Below are 19,200 nucleotides of genomic sequence, written 5' to 3' on the forward strand. Positions count from 1 at the left end.
AAGAAACACCCCCGATTTGGTGGTGGAGTACGAATATTTGTCTGGTGGTGGGCATAATCACTGAGCACTTGTTATATGTTGTGTGAGTGTTTTTTTATATTATAAAATCAATAAAAATGTTTATTAAAATATATATATATATACCAGTGATGGTGAGCTTGTGGCATGTGTGCCATAGGTGGCAAGCGAAGCCACATCAGAGGGCATGCGAAGTGTTGTCCTATGGCAGCTCCAGCGCACATGTTCATGCTGGCCTGCTGATCTTCATCCTTCTTTTCAGCTGTTTTCAGGGATGATGAAAAGCAGCTCAACGTGCCTACTGGAAATCCAGAGGATTCACTGAGGCCTGTACCAGTGATGGTCTCCTACGGGTACGGTCAGGTACGCAGTACCGGTAGCAAAATATTGGTCAGGTACATAGTACCAGTAGCAAAATTTTGTTTTTTGTTTTCCCCCTTCTGGGCTCTGTGTATGTTTTTCCTATCGCAGTAAATGAGTTTGAATGTGTATAATTTTAAAAGAGTTGTGTGTGCGTGTATGTACATACACTTTATATAGAATAGATAGGTAGCTACCTATCAATAGCCATATAGAATAGAATAGAATAGAATTTTATTGGCTAAGTGTGATTGGACACACAAGGAATTTGTCTTGGTGCAGATGCTCTCAGCGTACATAAAAGAAAAAGATACATTTGTCAAGAATCATGTGGTACAACACTTAATGATTGTCATAAGAGTCAAATGAGCAATGAAGAAACAATCAAAATTAATAAAAATCTTAAGATATAAGCAACAAGTTACAGTCATAGAGTCCTAAGTGGGAGGAAAAGATGATGGGAATGATGAGAAAAAACTAGTAGAAATAGAAGTGCAGATTTAGTAAAAAGTCTGACAGTTTTGAGGGAATTATTTGTTTAGTAGAGTGATGGTGTTCAGGAAAAAACTGTTCTTGTATCTAGTTGTCTTGGTGTGCAGTGCTCTGTAGCGATGTTTTGAGGGTAGGAGTTGAAACAGTTTATGTCCAGGATGGGAGGGGTCAGTAAATATTTTCCCCGCCCTCTTTTTGACTCGTGCAGTTTACAGGTCCTCAATGGAAGGCAGGTTGGTAGCAATTGTTTTTTCTGCAGTTCTGATTATCCTCTGAAGTCTGTGTCGGTCCTGTTGGGTTGCAGCACCAAACCAGACAGTATATAGTAGATGATCAGGGGTGAGCTACTGCCCGGATGGGGGAGAACGAGTTGGGTAGCGAAAGTGGAGCTGCAGAGCACTCAATTTGCACTGAAAGATGTTGAAAAAAATGCATAAGCCGTGCCCAGTGTGTGAGTAAAAATGTTGATAGCCCATCACTGGCCTGTATGCGTGCATGGGGGTCAGCGCAGTGTGTGTGTGTTGATGTGTGCATGTGTGGGGACAGCGCAGCGGTTGTGCACATGAGTGACGATGTGGGCACACACATGCACATTATTGCGTGCGCACATACTATTGGCACCTGAGCCAAAAAAGGTTTGCTATCACTGACCTATTAATCCAGATTAATTCCGAACAATCCATTCCGCACCAAAGGATGAAAATGGACCTCAGAAGGTGGGAATAAGGAAGTAGGCGGTTCCCCTGCACTCACTTGCCACTGTTTCCATTGGCCAGCTCATCTGCCAGGTCATCACGCTCCTGTTGGGCCTGCCTCTTGGCTCTCTCAGATGCTGCCAGTTCCTACAAATGATGGAAAGCATGGAAAACAAAAGATGGATGAAAATGAGACAATATAGCTTCGTGGAAGAATTTTTGACCAATCAGGTTATTTCCCACTACTTCCTGATTCAGAACCTTCCTACAACAAAGCCGTGATGCTCATTTTACACTTATCAGAATATAAGAGATCCTATTTTGTTAATGAATGTATTTTGGAAGCTCAGATTGCATTAATATATACGTTATGCCTATGTGCTCTGGGACTCCCTGGGAGTTAAAAGTCCATATCTCACCTGGACTCATATTCCCACTCAGCCAAAGATATTTATTTTATCAAAGATATTGATAAAATTGAACGGGTTCAAAGACGGGCTACAAAAATGGTGGAAGGTCTTAAGCATAAAACTTATCAGGAAAGATTTAATGAACTCCATCTGTATAGTCTGGAGGACAGAAGGAAAAGGGGGGACATGATCGAAACATTTAAGTATGTTAAAGGGTTAAATAAGGTTCAGGAAAGTGAACACAAGAATAAGGGGGCACAATCTGAGGTTAGTTGGGGGAAAGATTAGAAGTAATATGAGAAAATATTATTTGACTGAAAGAGTAGTAGATCCTTGGAACAAACTTCCAGCAGACGTGGTTGGTAAATCCACAGTAACTGAATTTAAACATGCCTGGGATAAACATAGATCCATCCTAAGATAAAATACAGGAAATAGTATAAGGGCAGACTAGATGGACCATGAGGTCTTTTTCTGCCGTCAGTCTTCTATGTTTCTATGTAACCACCCACTGCAGAGCCTCCTGCTCACCTCCTGAAGCTGCAGTAGCTCCGCCTCCAGATTCTTCAGCTTCTTCTCACTCTCACGAGACTGAATAAAAATCTCCTCACGGGCTGCCCGGGCTTCCTCAACCTCTCGCCAGAGTTCCTTCATCTGGGCCTGGAATTAAGAGGAAAAAGAGAGCAGAACGAGGTTATCAGGTTGGCAGGACTAGAAGCAGGTGGGGGTTCCAACTTTCTGACACTGCCGGTGCTGATGTGTGCGCAAATCTAGGTGACCGGCAAGTGTGCATGAATACCTGGTGGGCGCACATGTGCATTGGACAAAATTTGGCTTCTGTGTGGGAATGCAATCTTGCAAGAAGACACACAGGTGCGTAGGATTTTTAAAAATTGCTGAAATCTCGTGTGCATCCTCTCGCGAGATTTGGCTTCATGAGCATGGGCAGAAGCCAAATCTCGCTCCGATGTGCACACCCACCTGCCAATCACCGGGAGCTGCGTGCACAGTTCCATTTCCGCTACTAGTGCGCCGTGTCCTCCCTCCCCTGGTCCAAGTAGGAACCTAATACTGACTATAAGATTTCATTATATGAGACTATGATATTATATATACTTGAGATTATGTTATTATTTTATACCTAGTATCATGTAGCATTAGTTTTTATAGCTAATATCATGTACCATTATTCATGCACACACAGATACACATGCGTGTGTGTTTTGTGTGTGTACAGTTGGTAACTTGATGCCCAATCTTCTCATTTACAGCCTTCACTGGTCTATAAAGCAAAGCTGCAGTAAGATCATAAGCACAATCACGGTTTCATTTAGCAAATGCTTTGCGTAATGACCAGTAACTGTGGTTGCCCAATGAGGACTTCCTGTTTGTTCTTCTCCATCAGGTTCCCCAAAGCAAGAAAGACACGCAGAGTGACTTCTAAGCGGTTTATTTTATTGTTCCTCACTTGTAAACTGAAATCTCACCAAAGCAAAGCAACTCTTTGTAAGATATACTCTTACTGAGAACTTCTAGGGAGGAGCTACCTTTAAAAAAATTACTTTCAACCAAACTATCTAAACTTCGTTTCCTCTTGGTCCTCTGGAATGAGCCCCCCTCTTTGGGAATCCAGACTACATTCCACCACATTCTCCTTTTTACTTATTTAAAGACCCCCTATGCCAGAGATCTTCAAACTTGGCAATGTTAAGACTTGTGGACTTCAACTAAAATTCTACAGCCAGTTAAGCCCACAAGTCTTAATGTTGCCAAGTTTCGAGGACCCCTGCCCTATGCCAACATTTACCTGGAAGCTCTTTGCAACACAAACATAACTTCTTATACAATGAAAGTTAAAACTCAATACACAATATAGCTCTTTAAAAAAAAAACCTAGGATCTCTCTTCCTGGTTGCCCACGTTCACACCGAAATATACCTGCAACTTGCGCAGCTGTTTCAAGGCTTCGTCCCTTCCTTTGGTAGTTGCATCCAATTGGGCCTGGGCTTCCTGAAGATCCATCTCCAACTTCTTCCGGGCAGCAAGCGCTTGGGCCCTTTGTTTCCTCTCGGCATCCAGTTCCGCCTCCAATTCTCGCACCTGCGAAGTTGCAAGGGAAAAAGCATCAGCAAAAAGCTGCCGCTTTGATCTGCCATCAAGGTTATGCCATGGTCTGAAACTCCACTATCTCAGAATGCAGAGATCTTCTCGTAAGATACAAGGCACACTTTGAGAGAGCAGCAAGTTCACTTTAGGATTGCAGTGAAAGCTATCCTAAAAGGGGCATTATAAGCTAAGTAGGCTGTTTGCATTTCCCTCTTTTTCTGTCTTCGCAGAATTTAATTTAATTTAATTTAATTCATTCGACTTCTATGCCACCCAATCCAGTAGGACAATCCCGTAGGCATTATATCTCTCAAAAATTGTCCAGTCAAGGAGGTGAGTATGTGGCGGGACTAAATTACTCATCATGATTGTCCTAAGTGCAAAACAGAAAGTAAAAGATAAGCTTTGTCCAAACAGAACAGAAGCAAACAAAAGGAGTAGCACCTTAGGTTCAAAATATCCATTCCTGCTAAGAATTCCAAATAAATGAATTTGAGAATTTCGTTGAAAAAAAAACTTCATGAAAACATGTGGCAATGCAAATAGTAGTTCAAATACTGATTCAACCTTGCCAATTTGAACATGAGTGAACTTCAACTCCCAAAAGTCTCAGCAATGTCAATGTCGGCTGTGGAATTCTGGGAGTTGAAGTCTATATACTTAAAATTACCAAAGTTGGGAAACCCAGCTGGCATCACCATTTCTTGCTCAACCAAGGAAACGATTTGGGTTGTATCTTCCCCGCACCCTTCAGAATTGATGTGGGCTAGAAATACTGTCAAATTAACTTAATTGAATTCACAGATGATTTACAGAGCCACAAAGACCTCTTTAAACTTAATAATCTTAATAATAATGAACCAGCAGTGTGTAGCAGCTGCCAAAAGAGCCAACACAGTTCTAGTCTGCATTAACAGAGGAATAGAATCAAGATCACGTGAAGTGTTAATACCACTTTATAAGGCCTTGGTAAGACCACACATGGAATACTGCATTCAGTTTTGGTTGCCACGATGTAAAAAGGATGTTGAGGTTTAAAAAGAGTGCAGAGAAGAACAACAAAGATGATTAGAGAACTGGAGGTTAAAACATATGAAGAACGGTTGCAGGAACTGTTTATGTCTAGTTTAATGAAAAGAAAGACTAGGGATAGTATGATAGCACTGTTGAATATTTCAAGGGTTGCCACAAAGATGAGGGACTCAAACTATTCTCCAAAGCACCTGAGGGTAGAACAAGAAGCAATGGGTAGAAACTAAACAAGGAGAGAAGCAACTTAGAACTAACGAAAAATTTACTGACAGTTAGAACAATTAACTAGTGGAACAGCCTGCCTCCAGAAGTTGTGAATGTCCAACACTGGAAGTTTTAAAAAAGATGTTGGATAACCATTTGTCTGAAGTGGTGTAGGGTTTCCTGCCTAAGTAGGAGATTGGTCTAGAAGACCTCCAAGGTCCCTTCCAGCTCTGTTGCTGTTGTTGTTGTTGTTGTTATTATTATTATTATTATTATTATTATTATTATTATTATTATTATTATTATTATTATTATTACAATAGCAATAGCACTTGGACTTATCTACCACTTTGTAGTGCTTTTACAGCCCTCTCTAAGTGGTTTACAGAATCAGCGTGTTGCTCCCAACAATCTGGGTCCTCATTTTACCCACCCTGGAAGGATGGAAAACTGAGTCAACCTTGAGCCAGTGGTGAGATTTGAACAGCTGAACTACAGCTAGTAACTAGCTGAAGTAGCCTGCAGTGTTTCACTCTAACCACTGTGCCACCCTGGCTCTTATTATCATCGTTATCATAATCCTCTCTTCATCTATTGAGATACAAACTTTGTAAAACACTAGGAATTTCCAGAGAGAGCTTGGAACTATAGATGTGTCATGAAACTAAGAGTTTAGGATGAGCTAAAGGTAGCAAAGGGGGCTAAGGATAAGAAAAAAGAGGTCCTCTAAATAAGTTCAATAAAAAGGGAGAAAACCCCTCCCAGCAGATCAGCTTCTCAATGAAGATGTCAAAATGTTAACAGGTGGCATAGGAAAAGCATAGGAAAAGTTTTGCTCTACCTTTTATAGGAAATTGTAAAAAGCCAGATGAATAGGTAAGAAGTTTGTGATTGACAGAAATATGGTCAAGGACCACTTTACTTTGAATGAACATCAAGTGTTTCTCCATATTGTGTGGATTTCAACATCCAGAATTTCCTAGCCAGCATGGCATGGCTGGCTGGAGAATTCTGGGAACTGAAGTCCAGACATCTTCCAGCTGTCAATATGGAGAAACACTGCACACAGCATTTCCCGATGCCTCCTTTTGATCTTAAATCCCACCTAGGTCATCAAAGACTGATCAGATTTGGGGGGAAGGGCATTCACCTCCACTTCTCCTCTTTCCTTCCTACCTGCTTGCTGAGCAGTTTCTTCTTGTCGTCGTTGGCATCATCGCGGTTCTGCAGCTCCCTCTCGTGCTGGGCCTTCAAGGCCTGCATATTGACCTCCAGGCGCAGCTTCCCGTCCTCTGCAGCCTGCAGCTCATCTTCCAGTTCCTCCAGTTGTGTCCGCATCTCTTGCACTTGCTGCTCCAAGGCCCGCTTGGAGCGCTCAAGCTCATGCACCTGAATCCCAAAGCAGAAGTGTCAGAGACGGAAGAATCACATGTGTTTCTACAGGAAGATGTCAAGCAGATACGGGCGGGTAGGTTGACTAACAGGATATCTATCTTATCTATCTATCTATCTATCTGTTGTTGTTGTTGTTGTTGTTGTTGTTATTAATTAGATTTGTATGCCACCTTTCTCCAAAGACTCGGGGCGGCTCACAAAATACAAAAAACAGCATGACAACAAATCTAATTAATTAAAAATTACTACTAAAAATCCCATATATATGAAAAACTATCTATCTATCTATCTATCTATCTATCTATCTATCTATCTATCTATCTATCTATCTACCTATCTACCTACCTACCTACCTATATCTATCATATCTATCTTTATTATTATTATTATTATTATTATTATTATTATTATTATTATTTTATTAGATTTGTATGCCACCCTGTTCCGAAGACTCGGGACGGCTCACAGAATACAAAAAACAGCACGACAACAAATCTAATTAATTAAGCCCCGAGTCAACGGAGAGGGGCGGCATACAAATCTAATAAATAAATAAATAAATAAATAAATAAATAAATAAATAAATAAATAAATAAATGAATGAATGAATGAATGAATGAATGAATAAATAAATAAATAAATTTTTAAAAATTGCTACTAAAAATCCCATATATATTAAAAACAATCTACCTACCTACCTACCTATCTATCTATCATGTATCTGGATTTCTAGGCTGCTCCTCTCCAGGGGACTCAGGGCGGCTTACAGAATAAAAAGGAATACAAAATAGACAGAATAGCCCCATGTCTGTGGAACAATCTTTCCCTTAGAGCTTCAGGTAGAGGAGAATTTTCTCCGCTTACGCAAGGCATTATAGGCATTCCTCTTTGATTCGGCAGATTGAAACATCCTTGTTCTGGAGATCAGCAAGAGCGGAGGACATTGGAGAGGTTGGGAATGGTTTTAACAAGGTTTGTGATTTTATTAGTTGTGTTTTAGATAAGTGTGTGTATTGCCTACCGTCTGTCTTTGTTAGTTGTATACGGCTTGCTGTTATGCCCTTTGTTAAAAGGGCATTATAAATAAACGTTGTTGTTTTTTAAAAATAATAATAATAATAATAATAATAATAATAATAATAATAATTATTATTATTATTATTATTATTATTATAGTTATAAAATCCAACCATAAAAGCTACATTTGAAAATCCAAACATTTAAAACCTAATCTTAAAAACCTCGCACATTTAAAACCATTCAACCGACTTCATCCCATTTCAGTCATACTATCAGCCAGAGCAGAGTGTCAATGCTCAACGGCCCCAGGCCTGCCAGTAAAGGTGTGTGAATCTCTGGGGGGAGCTGATTCCAAAGGACTGGAGCCACCACAGACAAGGCACTTCGCCTAAGCCCCGCCAGGCGACATTGCTTGGCTCATGGGACCTGGAGAAGATTGACTCAGTGGGATCTGACCAGCCACTGGGATACATGAGGCAGGAGACGTTCCCGTAAATAGTCTGGTCCTAATATTGAAATATTGTGCCATCACAATGTCATTAGTTGCAAAGGCTAATGGTCTGGAAACTGCAACGTTCTTGAATAAGTAAAGATCATGGATTCTAAAAAAAGATAAAACTCTCTCGGTAAGAGGTGAATCATCTCTGATCTACCTCATAAGACTGGTGGCGTGCTCCTCCAGTGTCAAGAATACTGGGAGAATCTCCTTTTCATGACTGCTATGCAACATACATCCACCACCTACAGAAACTTGTCTTGCTCAAAAGCCCCAATTATACCAGTGTTATGTTAAATTAAAAATAAGCCTATTTAACTGGATTGTGGCTCTAGATTTTAATCTGCTTTATCCTACCCCACTCAGAACAGGATTCAGAGAAGGGTGACATCTTTCCCATTTTTAAAATCCCATCTTGCTGTTTTAATTCTAAGCCACTGCTTCCCTGATGGAATCAGGAGACAGGTGGATTACATTTATTTATCTGCATTGGTTGCCGATCAGTTTCCGGTCACAATTCAAAGTGTTGGTTATGACCTATAAAGCCCTTCATGGCATCGGGCCAGAATATCTCCGGGACCGCCTCCTGCTGCACGAATCCCAGCGACCGGTTAGGTCCCACAGAGTTGGCCTTCTCTGGGTCCCATCGACTAAACAATGTTGTCTGGCGGGACCCAGGGGAAGAGCCTTCTCTGTGGTGGCTCCGACCCTCTGGAACCAGCTCCCCCCAGAGATTAGGACTGCCCCCACCCTCCTTGCCTTTCGGAAACTCCTTAAAACCCACCTCTGCTGTCAGGCATGGGGGAATTGAGACATCTCCCCCTTGCCCGTGTAGTTTCTGTGTATGATTCGACTGTGTGCTTGTTTTTTATATATTGGGGTTCTTTTGGATTTTTTAACTTAAAACTGTAATTTAGATTGCTAAATATTAGATTTGTTACTATGTATTGTTTACCATTGTTGTGAGCCGCCCCAAGTCTACGGAAAGGGGCGGCATATAAATCCAATAAATCTAATCTAATCTAATCTAATCTATTTACATCCTGCCTTTCTTATTGTTTTTAATAAATAACTCAAAGCAGTAAACCTATGCAATACTTCTCCCTCCTCCTAACTTCCCACAGCAACAACAACCCTGTGAGGTGGGTTCGGCTGAGAGGGAATGACTGGCCCAAAGTCGCACAGTCAATTTCATGATTAAAGGCGGAACTAGAACTATTGGTCTCCTGGTGATTGGTCCAATGTCAACCAACCGGCTTTCATGCCTAAGGCGCAACTAGAAGTCTCAATCCCCTGTTTCTACCTCAGCGCTTAACTGCTAAACTGACCAAACTGGCCATAAATAAATAAACTTACATTTTTGCCAACGTCATCCTTGGAGCTGACCAGGTCGTCCATTTCTGTCCGCAGCTGCTTGTTCTGCCTCTCCAGCTCCTCCCTTATTTCTAAAGCCTCTTCCAAAGCACGGCTCAGTGACAACACCTTGGTCTCCTTTTCACGGGAGTCCGCTTCTGCCCGGTCCCTCTCCTCAGCGTGACGGGCTGAGATCAGCTTCTCCTCAGCCAACATCTGCCAGAAGCCCAAACATGGCTTAGTTAGTACATGTTCTTCATTCAAAAATACATCTGTGTACCAACCACGTCTCTCAATTGTTGCTACACGAGAAATTCATTCTGTTTTATTATTTGGTACCAAAGGTCTATGGAAATTCTCAGTCATCCAGGTCACAGTTATCCCAAAGGTGGTTTTTTCTTTTTTAAAAAATATTTTTTATTATTTTTCCAAAAGACAGACAAAAAAACAAACAACATTAAACATTTAAGGAACTATCATTGCTCCGCTTGTCATAGAAGTCTAACTAATACAGAAAGAAAAAACCCTAATTATAATCAGATCGATACAGAAATGTCACATATGCACATTACATTCTTATTAAGTTTAACTCTATATTCTTTATGTTAATTAAATTTCTTTATCTATAAAATATCATATACTTATTCAAAAAAAATAAAAAATAAAAAATATAAAAAAATAACACTTCAATTTTATCATGCTATAAAATTGTTTTAAAACTATTTCATTCTATCTTATAAACCTTCAGAATAATGAATTCGAATAGTTATAAATTCTTACATATTTAATTTTTAATACTATTTTTAAAATTCCACCATTCATATACTTTATCCCATAATTTATAAAATGCTGTTTCAGCTTGGTTGTTCAAACGTTTTGTCATCATGTCTAATTCTGCACATTCTATAATTTTTTTAAATACCTCTACATCTTTTGGTATTTCTTTTTCTTTCCATTTCTGTGCAAATGAAATTCGTGCCGCAACCAATATATGTATTAGCAAATAATAAATTTCTTTTTTATACTTTGTATTTTTTTCTATTTTGTTTTTTTTCTAAGAGGCAACTGGACCTTCTGATTTTTCTTTGAAGATGTTTTGCTTCTTATCCAAAAAGCTTCTTCAGCTCTGGCTGAAGAATTCAGCGCCCCCATCCATCCAGAGTTGAAGAACCTTCTTGGATGTGAAGTGAAATGACTTCACACACCCCTCCCCCCCGAAAGTTGAGTTGCCTCTTGGAAAAGCAACTTAACCAACTTTAGAACTTTAGAAATGACAACTTTCGCTAGATCAATTTTATCCGCGATTTCATTCAAATTTGGAATAACATTTTTGTAGTTCTATTAATGAGGTAATTACTAACTACAGCAAATCTGTACAGATATAAAGTCCACAATTGAATTGGGTTGCAAATCCTTGCAGCAATTAAGCAGGTCACTGTTTGTGAACTGGCTGTGTTTTACAATCAATTGTAAAGTGAATAACCAAGGTCATTAAGAGAACCACATGATCATTAAGTGAATTACATAGTTGTTAAGCCAATCTATTTTTCCAAATGGGTGTTATTTTGTGAGAAACCAGAAAAAACTGCCAGGAACTGGCAAAAAAGTCAAAAATTATAGTCACATGGCTATGGGGTTGCAGGTGCCCAAATTTGATCACACAACCATGGGGGAGGGTGCATAATTTTGAGGTCAGGTTATAAATAATTTTTGGGAGTTCTTCATATGGTTACTAAGCAACCAGTTGTTAAGTGAGGACAACCTGTACAAATGGTTTGGGTATTTTTTTTTAAAAAAAAAGCTTTTAAAAGTGCTTTTTCCCTTCCTTTTGTATATTTTTGATGTGCTTGTTTGTTCTATTAAAAAGACAAAATCAAATAAAACAAACTCAAGTTTGTTAAATTGAATTAAAATAATATATAATAAAATAAATTAATAAATAAGTACTGTACACCAAATTTTGTTTCCTGTATTTGAAGAAAATGAGTTTGCGAAGAAGTTAAAGGATGGGGGAATGGGAAGAAAGAATCCAAAATTTCCTTATCAAATTGAGGGGTCCCCCTCCCCACCAAGTTTAACAATTTAATCAAATAGGCAGATAGACAGCCAAGCTACCTGGCCTGTTGTGACAATTTGGAGGTGAGGATGATAGTGATGGAGTTCTTTGAGAAGATATAAAGGACATCTGTTACAAGGGAGTTAACTGCTCAGTTTATGGGCAGTTTTCATTTTAGAGACCAAAGTATTTAAGAATTCAAGGCAAAACTTCACTATTGTACGATAAAGCTATAGCGTGGATAAAACAAAGTTCTGGGGAGAGATCTGATGGATGACAGAAGGCCTCACCTGGTCAAATTTCTTCTGCTTCTTCTCGAGGGCAGAGACCACCTGGCGCTGTTGGTCAAGGGCCACGGTGACATCATCCAGCTCCTGCTGCAGGCGGGTTCGGCCTTTCTCCAGCTTGTCACAGGCCTGAACCCGTTCATCGTAGCGCAAAGTGAGGGCCTCTAGTTCCTTGGTTGCCCGGCGCCGAGCTTCCTCAATTGATTCTGCTATTCCAGCATCCTCCTCCAGTTTCTTCTTGCTCTCCATCACCTGGTTAAAAGAGCCGAGAAAAACCACACATATTCTATCCATCTCTACTACTAAAGATGCTGAGGGAATGGAAGCTTCCGGTAGAACATAGAAGTTCTCTCCTCTCCTCTGTGACCTTCATGATGTGTCTCCCTTTGATGTCCTGACAAAACTGTTTACAAATATAACCTCAGGATGTTTTATCGAGAGGTAAGAAAAAGAGATTTGGCAGGACTGGGCCTGGAACCACATTTTCCTAATAAAACCCCTGAGGAGAGAAGAGTAAGTCCTGATTGAGGAGGAGGAGGAGGAGGAGGAGGAGGGAGAAGGGAGGAAGAGTAGGAGAAGACTTTTATTGATTAAGTCTATTTGCCATATCCAATATATAAAACTACCGTATTTTTCAGAGTATAAGACCAGTGATGGGCTACCAAAAATTTTACTACCACACTGTGGGTGTGGCTTATGCATTTTGTTTCAACATCTTTCAGTGCAAATTGGGTGCTCTGGGGTGGAGCTCCAAATTTTGCTACCGGAACTGCGTTTCTGACCGTACCCGTAGGAGCCCATCACTGTATAAGACGCACCCTTTTCCTCCCTAAAATAGGCTGATAATATGGGTGCATCTTATATTCTGAATGTAGCTTTTTTCCCCATCCCTAACTAGCTGGTAATGATCTTCTCAACTCTTACCTTGCAGACTCTTTCATCGTTTCTCTCTGCAAAGAATGTTTTCCAAGCCCTAAGTCTTTCCAGGGTTTTTTTCATTGCTCTAACTTGCTCGGAATAAGTTTCTTTCCAGCCCTAACCAGGTGCTAATGATGTTCCCAGCTCTTACTGGCTTGCAAGCTCTTTCATTTGTTACTCTCTGCGAAGTATGTTTTCCAAGCCCTAAGTCTTTGCAGGTTTTTTCCCAATTGCTCTACTTGCTTCGAATGTTTCTTTCCAGGTGCTAACGATGTTCCCAGCTCTTACTGGCTTGCAAACTCTTTCATTATTACTCTCCAAATAAAGTTTTTTTAAAGCCTTAACCAGGGGATAAAATAATGTACTGAAGCTGACCAGACCGAGGACGCTAGCCAGATAGTAAGCAGATTCTTTCCCCTATTTTCCTCCCCCAAAACTAAGTTGTGTCTTATACTTCAGTGCATCTTATATTCCAAAAAATACGGTAATACAATAATGCATCATTTAATGTTAAATTAATCAACTTTTTCTCTCTTTGCTCCGTTTTTGCTTGGGCTGCGTTTCCTTCTGTGGTCAGTTCTTCTTTCATGCTACCCCACCTGCTGCTGCAGACTCTGGATCTGGCGACTGAAGTTGGCCTTGGCAGCTTCTTCCTCCTCCAGCTGTTCGAGCAGAGCTCCTTTCTCCTCTTCCAATTGCCGGACTCGAGAGCTCAGATTGAGCTTCTGCCTCGTCTCTTCCTGGAGCAATTCCTGGGGTGGGAGATGGGAGAGAAGGATAAAAGGTGTGGAACAGAGGCTGGATCCATCCCCTTCCCCTTGGATATACGGTAATATCTTCCTCATAGGAATAAGGTTATCTCCTTCTCTCCCTGTCCGTTCATCCATCCATCCATCTCCACGCCCTTATTATTTTAACAAACAATTCAAGATTCCTGCTCAGGCAGGGGGTTGAACTTGATGACCTGCATGGTCCCTTTCAACTCTAACAATAAATAAAATAAAATAAAAGATGGTGAACTTATCCAACATATTTTCCTCTTCTTACTTTCCCTGAAAAAACAAATCTGTGAATTGGGTTCGGTTGAGAAAGAGTGACTGGCCCAAAGTCACCCAGTTGGCTTTCATGGCTAAAGTTGGACCTGAATTCATGGCCTCCTGCTTTCTAGCCCAGAATTAGCCCTTATCCATTAGAACAGGGGTTAGGCAGATATGGCCCCTTTTCGACGTCCACTCCCAGAATTCCTGAGCCAACAATGCTCAGGAACATCTATAAAATTCCAAAGTAACTTCTCTTTAGCAAGTTTTGAATAACGTTTCCGTGTTAAAGCCTGACCCAGCCTTCCATCTTTCTGAGGTGGGTAATGAGGACCCGGATTATTGGTGGAAATGTGCTGACTCTGTAAACCGCTTAGAGAGGGCTGTAAAAGCGCTGTGAAGCGGTATATAAGTGCTATTGCTATTAAAACTAGGGCTATATGGAAACCTCGATTAGAAAGCAAAATGAGCGAGCAAAATAAATGCAACATCTCTTGGGAACTTTTTGAACCAGCTGGGGACTTGCACACCTGATGCATGATCTGTGCATGAAAAGACATAAGTTGCTTCTAAGGGGTTCCCAACAAGTGCTACATGCAGGAGCCAAACCATATTTGGCATTTTAAACACAAGACCTCTGCACAGCTCTTCTATAACTAATTAGGAACTACTATTATTGAGTGAACTGGCACAATCACATTTATGACTTTGCTTTTAATTGTTATTATGGCATTTATATATGGCTTTTATGTTTCTTATGGCTATATGTACATTGCCCAGTGTTGCTTTATCATGGCATTTTCTATGATAAATATATTAATAACTTTATTTATTTTCTTATTTGCAAAGGTTTCTATGCCATGGGCTGTAAGAGACTTAAAGACCACCACAACGATAATAGAAATAATTCCAACAAATAAAAGCCCCCATACCAAGTTGTGGGAAGAGATTGAACTTCTGTGTCCTCAAAATTGCCTCCTTACCAGCCAGGCCTTTATGGCCCTTCAGAAGCCAAAAAGGTTGAAGAAGGACTGTATGTCTTGTGAAAGCTCATCCCCAAAGTGCTTGTAGAGAGAGACCATTGTTTCAAAGAAGAGACCCTAGGTCAGTGTATCTCAAATAGTGGGGCGGGTGCCCCTGGGGAGGGCATGGAGTGATGCTAGGGGAGCACATGACCCCAGGGAACATGATTTTTTTGCCGCAGGGAGTAGAGGCTTTTTTGCACCAAACAATAGCACACAGCACAGAGTAGGAGATATATAGTGCATATAACAAACGCTTAAGAGACGCCATGGAAAAATATTTAGCAGAGATAAAAAGAAAGGAGAGAGACAGAGATAATGAGACAAATGTAAGTCTCCCGAAAACTAAGATGAGGAAATATGACGAGGCATATGTAGCGCTTGGCTTCACTGTGACTAGTATGGGAGATGAGGAAAGATTGGTATGGTTACTGTGTCTAAAAATGTTAGCAGTGGACAGCATGAAGCCACATAAATTAAGGCATTACATGATCGAAACATTTAAAATTGAACAAGTCCAAAGACGGGCTACAAAAATGGTGGAAGGTCTTAAGCATAAAACTTATCAAGAAAGACTTAATGAATTAAATCTGTATAGTCTGGAGGACAGAAGGAAAAGGGGGACATGATCGAAACATTTAAATGTGTTAAAGGGTTAAATAAGGTCCAGGAGGGAAGTATTTTAATAGGAAAGTGAACACAAGAACAAGGGGACACAATCTGAAGTTAGTTGGGGGAAAGATCAAAAGCAACATGAGAAAATATTATTCTACTGAAAGAGTAGTAGATCCTTGGAACAAACTTCCAGCAGAGGTGGTTGGTAAATCCACAGTAACTGAATTTAAACATGCCTGGGATAAACATATATCCATCCTAAGATAAAAATACAGGAAATAGTATAAGGGCAGACTAGATGGATCATGAGGTCTTTTTCTGCCGTCAGTCTTCTATGTTTCTATGTAACACCATTACACCTCAATGACTTTGATAAGCCACTTGGTATTTTTCAGGGAAAATGTGCTGAATATTGCAAACAATCGTCCCAGTGGAGAATTGAGGGGAGCATGAAACAGAAAATAATTGAAAAACACTGTCCTGGTAAATCTCTCTCTTTCCAATCCCATTGGGTGGGCAGATTCAATCCCAGGAGGAGATCTTATATGTCTCTAGGTCCTGGGACATGAATGGCCATACAGGTGACAACCAGCAGTTTGAGTTACAAGCTCATTGACAGTCAAAGCAACTCCTGAAGTAGCTGTGACAATGGGTAGGTTTCAATGTGCTCATAGCTACACAAACGGGTTCAAGCTATAAGTTAAGGTTCCTCTCCCACTCTCTAAGTTTCCAGGATCCCCTTTGAAAACTCACCAAGGATCAGAGCACATTTATGTTTACATCCCTGAAACAAACATAGTTCTCTACCAGCTGCTGAGGTTCCCCACCCAACCCCACCCCGCCCTTCCTATGTACCTGAGTATCCTGCAGATGGGATTCAACAGTAGCCAGATCCTTGGCCAGCTTTATTGTCTTGGATTCTGCACTTCCCAAGGTACCAGAAACTCCATCAAGCTCATTCTGATTCCAGGAGGTAAACATCCCAGGCAGATAAGGGAAAAAAAATAAACCAACAACAATGGAAAAGTGAAAATGCATCAAAGAACATTGAATTATTAAATTCTTACAAATGAAAAACTAAGGCAGAGTTTCATATAACATTCATTCAACCAAACATATAAGGACACGGAGTCTGGCTCAGAAGATGACATTTTGGGAAACTCGGCTTGGAAGCATGAATATTTCTAGTTCCTGTGGTTCTGCGAAAAGCATGAAAAATCAAACTAACCATGATTGCTGAAGGCTCAGAAAACAGTGAAGACAGTGGCCGTGGTTTCATAGCTTTCAGACAAAGCCACGTCAGGGATGCTCCCTGTGTGCCCTTCCCTTCCCCCCTGTCTGCCATTCACTTGCTCCCTACTTGGTCAGTTTGTTCCCATCAATTCTTTGCCCATCCTCAAATGTCTCTCATTAAACATCGATCAACTAACCAGCATTTCCTCCATCGCCTCTTAAGCAAAATTATGCAAAGAGAAAAAAAAGGCCTTGCATAATGAAAACCTAAACATAGAATTCTGTGGGTTGCATGGCAGAAAACCAGCATCTAGAGGCATATAAGAGCCTTAAATAAAACTAGGAAGATGATTCCCATGGCAACCTCCTGCAACCTGGTGCCCTTCATGTCCTGGTTGAGTTCCTTTAATGGTCAGTTGGAATGGTCAGGGTGGAGATTGGTTCAAGAGTCCAAGGATCTAGAGAGTGCTTGGTGGGCAGAAATATTTTGCAGTAGAACACAGCCATTCAAAATTCAATTATTGTTTCTTTTTTTAGAGACAGACTCACACACCTGCAACTTCACCAGCCTATCGGTGAGTTCAGATTTGACTCTTTCGCTTTCAGCTGCCCTGAGTTGCAGTTCCTGGACTTGGCTCTCAAGCTTCTTACGCCGCTGCTCAGATTCCAGCCTGGCTCCTTGGAGGATCTTCACTTCCTTCTGCATCTCTACATTCTCCCCTTCCAGGGCTTGCTTTGCCTTCTCCAGAGTAGTTTTGAACTAGGGAGGTAACAGAAGTAAGCTGTGAGACATTTCTCTCCAGTCAAAAGAGGACGGTGAAAATATTTACTGACCCCTCGCATCCTGGGCACAAATTGTTTCAACTCCTACCCTCAAAATGACGCTATAGAGCATTGCACATCAAGACAACTAGGCACAAGAACAGTTTTTCCCCGAACGCCATCACTCTGCTAAACAAATAATTCCCTCAATGCTGTGAAACTTTTTACTAAATCTGCGCTTCTATTTCTACTAGTTTTTTCTCATTGTTCCTATCATCCTTTTCCTCCCTCTTAAGACTGTATGACTGGAACTTGTTGCTTGTACCCTAAGATTTTTATTAATATTTTCTTCATTGCTTATTTGACCCCTATGACAATCGCTAAGTATTGTATCACATGATTCTTGACAAATGTATCTTTTTCTTTTATGTACACTGAGAGCATATGCACCAAGACAAATTCCTTGTGTGTCCAATCACACTTGGCCAACAAAGAATTCTATTCTATTCTATTCTGTTCTGTTCTATTCTATTCTACTCTACTCTATTCTTCTATTCTATTCTATTCTCTGGTACTACAATTTGTACTTCTTGAGAGTAAACTTGTCAAGGGTGTGACTTTCCAAAGGACACACTTTGAATTCTGACTAAGTTTCAAACTGCATTTCCACACATTACAAGTCCTCAACTTACAGCTATTCACTGAGTAATTGCTCAGTTATTTTATTTATTAGATTTGTATGCCGCCCCTCTCCGTAGACTTAGGGCGGCTAACAACAATAATAAAACAACGTATAACAAATCTAATATTTAAAATAACTAAAAACCCTTATTAAAAACCAAACATACACCCAAATATATCATGCATAAATTGTATAGGCCTGGGGGGAAGGAATATCTCAGTTCCCCCATGCCTGACGACAGAGGTGAGCTTTAAGGAGCTTACGAAAGGCAAGGAGGGTGGGGGCAATTTTGATCTCTGGGGGGAGCTGATTCCAGAGGGTCGGGGCTGCCACAAAGAAGGCTCTTCCCCTGGGTCCCGCCAGATGAGTGTTTAGTCGACGGGTCTGAAAAAAGAGACCTATGATCGTTATTCACGTCTACAGGAGCCGTGGTTAGAATGCAGTACTGGAAGCTACTCCTGTTGACTGCTGGCTGCCAGAAGTTTGGCGGTTCAAATCTCACCTGTTCGAGGTTGACTCAGCCTTCCATCCTTCCGAGTTGGGTAAAATAATGACCCAGATTGTTGGGGTCGATATGCTTACTCTTTGTAAACCGCTTAGAGAGGGCTGTGAAGCATTGTGAAGCGGTATATAAGTGCTATTCCTATCACTGCAGCATCCCCATGGTCAAGTGATCAAAATTTGTATGTTTGACAACTGGCATGTATTTAGGATGGTTGGCTGGCCTTGGGATCCTGTGATCACCTTTGGCAACCGTCTGAGGAGCAAAGTCTGTGGGGAAGCCTTTAACAAACTTAAAAACTGCAGTGGTTCATTTGACTACTGCAGCAAGAAAGTTTGCAAAGTGGGGCAAAACTCCTTAACAACGGTCTTCCTTCGCAACAGAAATCTATGGTGCAATTATGACCGTAAGTGGAGGACTACCTGTACAAAATTACTGCAGTTTTACATTTAGGTAGCAAACAGAGTACTGTATTTTGGGGTAGTATAAGATGCACCTTTTCCCC

At 40.7% G+C, this 19,200-nt stretch overlaps 1 protein-coding gene across 3 annotated transcripts in view; it reads right to left on the reverse strand.

The window, feature by feature from the left end:
- LOC139153523 (myosin-10-like) overlaps nt 1-19,200 on the reverse strand; it is a 119,214-nt gene that overhangs the window by 14,472 nt on the left and 85,542 nt on the right. For all 3 annotated transcript variants that reach the window (XM_070727553.1, XM_070727552.1, XM_070727551.1), the window contains 9 exons: nt 17,303-17,509; nt 16,372-16,476; nt 13,442-13,594; nt 11,928-12,176; nt 9,585-9,797; nt 6,494-6,706; nt 3,914-4,075; nt 2,507-2,635; nt 1,624-1,712 (listed from right to left, as the gene is read on the reverse strand). In XM_070727553.1, the coding sequence (XP_070583654.1) occupies nt 1,624-1,712; nt 2,507-2,635; nt 3,914-4,075; nt 6,494-6,706; nt 9,585-9,797; nt 11,928-12,176; nt 13,442-13,594; nt 16,372-16,476; nt 17,303-17,509 (1,520 nt within the window). The remainder of the gene's footprint in view (nt 1-1,623; nt 1,713-2,506; nt 2,636-3,913; nt 4,076-6,493; nt 6,707-9,584; nt 9,798-11,927; nt 12,177-13,441; nt 13,595-16,371; nt 16,477-17,302; nt 17,510-19,200) is intronic.

Source organism: Erythrolamprus reginae, chromosome Z, assembly GCF_031021105.1.
Source record: "Erythrolamprus reginae isolate rEryReg1 chromosome Z, rEryReg1.hap1, whole genome shotgun sequence".
NCBI lineage: Eukaryota > Metazoa > Chordata > Lepidosauria > Squamata > Dipsadidae > Erythrolamprus > Erythrolamprus reginae.